The sequence below is a fragment of the Austrofundulus limnaeus genome, unplaced genomic scaffold, assembly GCF_001266775.1.
Source record: "Austrofundulus limnaeus strain Quisiro unplaced genomic scaffold, Austrofundulus_limnaeus-1.0 Scaffold79, whole genome shotgun sequence".
NCBI lineage: Eukaryota > Metazoa > Chordata > Actinopteri > Cyprinodontiformes > Rivulidae > Austrofundulus > Austrofundulus limnaeus.
Genome location: NW_013952481.1, coordinates 1,979,026 through 1,983,977, shown reverse-complemented (window position 1 = coordinate 1,983,977; position 4,952 = coordinate 1,979,026). Strand labels below are relative to the sequence as shown.

The 4,952-nt window shown below is 41.9% G+C and overlaps 1 protein-coding gene across 1 annotated transcript in view; it reads right to left on the bottom strand.

The window, feature by feature from the left end:
• Positions 1-40: 40 nt before the first annotated feature.
• LOC106519607 (voltage-dependent calcium channel gamma-6 subunit) overlaps positions 41-4,952 on the bottom strand; it is a gene marked incomplete at its 3' end in the record, with an annotated part of 7,040 nt that continues 2,128 nt past the window's right edge. The window contains 6 exon segments of the mRNA XM_014011355.1: positions 41-249; positions 328-465; positions 864-938; positions 2,774-2,882; positions 3,022-3,132; positions 4,057-4,672. Of these exon segments, the coding sequence (XP_013866809.1) occupies positions 41-249; positions 328-465; positions 864-938; positions 2,774-2,882; positions 3,022-3,132; positions 4,057-4,266 (852 nt within the window).

The following is a 4,952-nucleotide window of genomic DNA, read 5'->3' as shown; positions in this document are numbered from 1 at the left end:
GCCCCGTCCCGCCCCGCCCCGCCCACCACTAACTGCTGCCATCCTTATGAGGGAGACACTTCTGCCAGGGGCTGCAGGGCAGCGCCAGCAGCAGGAAGAGGATCCCCCCCACGATGAGAACRGCCCCCGCGCATCCGAGACACGACACGGACCAGGAGAGCTCGTGGTGGAGAGGAACCGTGTGGTCGCTGGCCAGTAACGCCAGGACAGACTGGTGGAAAACCAGTAGAGACAGCAGCACCAGAACACCTGCAGTCAAAGACATGAGACTGCGTGAATAAATAACGGTCAGTTTTATAGGCTTCACCGCTCGCTGTCTTTACTGACCGGACAGGATGAAGCAGACGGACGCCGGCTTCAGAAAGAACAGGATCTCCTTGCTGAGAGCCATGGCGATGCAGATGGCTCCCATCACCATCAGGAAGAGGCTGAACAAGGCCAGCATCGCTGTCGCCACGTTCAGATCTGATCAGAGGGAGACGGCGGCGTTAAGAAATAACCAATCTGACTAGATTTATCAAATTACTGCACAGAAGCCTGCAGAGTGAGCAATGTGCCACCAAGAACAATGCAAACGAAAACACATCTGTCTGCCTTCATTCAGCCTGTGACACGTTGTAATCTTAATGCATTATGAAGCTGCCAGAGAAATGAGAGGTTGAACACACTTGAATGCAGCGTGGGTGGAATACATATTAAATACTCAGACAGCAGACGATACCTGAAAGAGTGAGGCGAAGGGGTGAAGGGAGGAAAAAAACAGCTTAGAAATAGATTGAGCAGCAAAAAGTATAAATAAATAACTGCAGAGGTAAAAGGGAGAGGAGGTGAGGTGGGCAAGGTAAGACAACTGTGTGACTCACTCTTCTCCGTTTTCTTCTGAAACATGACGGCGTTTTCCCCCGTGGTGAAAAACTTGAAGTAGGTGCAGTTCGACTCTGCGTGAAGAAGAGGGACAGAGGAAGAGGAGCAGCCAGTAAGATGGACATGAACACTGCCAGGGAATGGGTGCTAACCTTGATGCATCTCTTTTCATTTTCCCAAACCCTAACCCCCAAACAGTTTAGCTTTAATTGTTCTCCATCAAACACAATCAGCCGTGAACGACAAGCCCAAGGTGACAATCTGAAGCTTCCTGCGCAATTTGTGCCGTGCCGTCCTGATGGCRTGTTACAGTAATTAGAGTTTGGCCGTCAAATAGAATGTAACACGTCTCTCTGTTCCCTTGCACATTTGCACACGCGACCAAGCAAACACGCACGCACATCACTCCTAATTAGAGTGATGAAAGCCTCATCCTCACAGTGTTTGGGTTTGTTTTGTGTGTTTTTTCCCCTCACCACAGCAGCTATCGGAGTTTCAGAGAGGCAGCTGCACACAAATCCCAGAGGAGAAAAATCAAATCCCTTCATCAAATAAGCAACACTGTAGCTGCAAGTGGCCAAAGGGACAATGAGACCTTGACATGTCAGACTCAGAAAGATGCTTTAGCCACGTTAAAACAAATGTTAAAACTTTGTCCTTTTTTTGCAAACCTGTTATTTCCTTTAAATAAATAAAATGAATACAGCAGCCTGCAGAGGTGGGAAAAGTCATTATTTTACAAGTCCCAAGTCTTTATCCTCAAGCTCCAAGTCAAGTCTCATGCAAACACAGGCAATTGTCAAGTCCCAAGTCTGAAACTTGGAATTTCAAGTCCCTTTGAGTCTTTTTTAAACAATGTTGCAGTTGTTTGTTAAATATAAATAATGTACTCTTCTTTTGCATCTATATGTGTCTCAAGTCATGATGAAACGTGCAGTTTAACTTACAAATTATTTAAAAAAAAACTTTAAAATTGTATCTCTGTATTATGCAGTTCAAATAAACAGCTGAAAAATAGTCTTATCATTGTCCATTTATTTAAATCGGGTTAATTTGATTTGCAGTGATGCAGCTCATGCACAGAGTGTGAAAATAAAGACAGATGGTCTGCCTTAATTATAAAGAATGAGTGAAATTAATTAATGGGTCCCACATTATTGATAATGTGTTTTAAACTTAGGATTCTGGGTAAAACATCAAGTCTTTTCAAGTAAACAGGGTCAATAATTCGAGTCATTGGTATAAAAGTCCAAGTCAAGTCACAAGTCCCTGAACATTTTTTTCAAGTCAAGTCTAAAGAGTCTGATTCGAGTCCCCACCTCTGGCAGACTRTATTATAACAGTCCTTCATTGTTTGGTCTAAACCAAATAAACTGACCTCAGTTCTCGTCACTTATAAACTCTTTAGAGCATACTTTTTTATACTCTAAATTTCCCTAAACACCTTAAAACAGCATTGTTATTAATTGTTGTTGGAATACACTTCTTTCAGATTGTAATGCTTTCTGAGACTGGATATATTTTAGAAAACAATGAACTGGATGGATTTTATTGATTTTTTTAGAAAGTAACTTACTTGGAGTCAAACCAATCCAATATGGCCCCTAAAAACTAGCTATATTTTGTAGTTGCAGCATGCCTCTGATATACACTGATCCTTAACACAGTTGACTAAAACGGCTCCACACAAACCCTGAAGAAAGCCAAGCATCATTTGTCTGACCAGGAAGTCAGGTGGAGCACTCAGACAAGCTTACTCACTCCTTCCAACAAAGCTGTCCAACTAGTTCAACAGTCTGCCATTTGATCTGCCACTCRTCTTTTTTAACATCCTTTCCTTAAGCGGACTAGTCAGCCATTACAAAAACCCATAAATCAACCAAAACAGACTCTGAATTCTTTGAGTCACCTCCAGGAAGTTCAGCAGGTCCACAGCTCTCACGTTCTGGGTCGATATCAGCCACCCACAGCGTCTTGGTRCAGCCCTTCCACAGGCCGTAGTGAGTTGTTAGACAAGTCTGAGCAAAGGAAATCAAATGAAGAGACCAGCAGCAGTGTTTTGTTTTTACTGTAGGTCAAAGTTTCCAGGGATTTTAATCGAATCAATGAATTACTCTTCAATTGCACATGGAAATGTGAGGATGCGTGACGTTTCACCTGGTTGTTATAGAAATGCTTCGGAGGCGACAGCTCAGCCCAGAACTCTGTCCCAACACCGAGGACCGTCAGAACTACGCCCACAATGGCCACGAAGAAAGCGAGCTTGATCTGGCGACGCAACAAAAAAAAACACAGTTTCAGCATTAATACTAGAAACCAACTATTAGTTGTGTAACTCCACAGATTCATGAGCAATAACACACAAGACAGTGCCAATATGATCTGAACTGTGTGTCGATACGCTGCCAAAAGCTTTAGAGCTGGAATAAATAAAAAGACTTGGACATAAACCTTAGAGTGTATGTTTTCTGTTTCTATTTTCACTATTTTCACACACTATGTGAAAAACGCATCGTGTCCATCACTCCCACACAGCAGAGTCAACACAATGTGTGCTGAAACCAGAATGAGCTCAGTCATGAGGGTTTAGTTGTGTTTCTTTCAGACTTTTCTGCAAATGTTCCTTTATTCGTCGTTTGTGTGAGTGCTGTGAGAAAATTACGACTTCTCCATCCTAAGATCTATTTTGTTTCAAGGTATCGTAAGAAAACTTAGTGTTCAATAACTGAATTCGAGACKATAAACACACAAATGTTAAATAAATTGAAATGTAAAGGAATGAGGACCACGCAAACACCAGTGACTGGATAGGAATGGTGGAAACCAACGCAGAACAAAAAGCCGCAAGTTCCAGCATTTATACATGTTTCTTCAACGCCTGGCCCGCTCACTACTGGCCTACGGCTGAATCGCAGGCATTCAGACAAAAATCCTCACCTGATGTTTTATTTATGGTTATTTTTATGTGCTGTAAATATGTTTTGGGCATGTATCTAAACTATTTTAATCAAGACATGACAATAGTTAAACAATGGATTAAAACAGTCAATATTTAAAAAGGAAAACTAAGAAAATGGTGTAGTGTATTTAAAATCATGAAATAACCTGGCTAAAAAAATCCTTCAACTCCCCCTGGTCACATGACAAAATCATGTGAACAGTATAAAGGGAGAAAATACGAGTATGAGTTACCTTTCCCTCCTGAGCTTCACTCATGGCGTGTCCTCCTGATGTTGTCCTGCGACGCTTGTTCCCACCAAATGTGCTCCGTCCACTCATCAAGCCCGCCAGGCCACCTGCACCCTGCGCCGGTCCACCTGGCGCAACRCCCCCAGCCCCTGTTGACGTTCCTGGCACCACTGTGCGGCCATCCTCATCCGTCAGAAAAAACGTTGACCACATTTTGTATAAAAAAAATATGGGCAGCCGCCTTAACGGACGAAACAAATTTGTTTGGGAGGCCAAACAGTGTGTCACTGTTTTAGGTTCAAACCCTTTTCTGTAAAGTTATCTGACTTTAAGGAAGAGGTTAATCAATTTCAAACAGCAATTAAAAAATTGAGGCAACTTGCAAGTTAGAAAAAAATATGTATTATAACTGAGAAAAAGAGAACTCAAAGTTCATTGGTGGCAGGAAATATTGAAGGCAGGAATCTTTTTCTCGGGATAAATCCTGATATGAAGTTGAATCTTGAACAGATTCATGTTTAACAAATAAGTCATTTCTATAAAAAATCACAAAGTCAGGAAGGTGGTTAGAAATGCTTCATGTTGAGATGCAGAAGCAGAAAGGAGATGTTTCCTGGAGCTGGAGAAAGAACAAAGAAATTATGAGAAAGTAAAAGTACTAAATATGGAGGACCAAAATAAACTTTAAACTTTAAGTTAAACTGAGGCAGCACAAGCACAGTAGATCTGCACATGGATCCTGCTCTTTCCTGTCTGTTGACCAATAGGAGAGGAGCTGACCCAAGTAGGCCCGCCCACTTTGTTTGCATAATAAGGCAGAAATGCATAAAATAAAAACAGGAGACAGGGAAATGTAAAAGCAACAAATAAAAATACTTGTGGGGGAAAAGTAAAAAAAT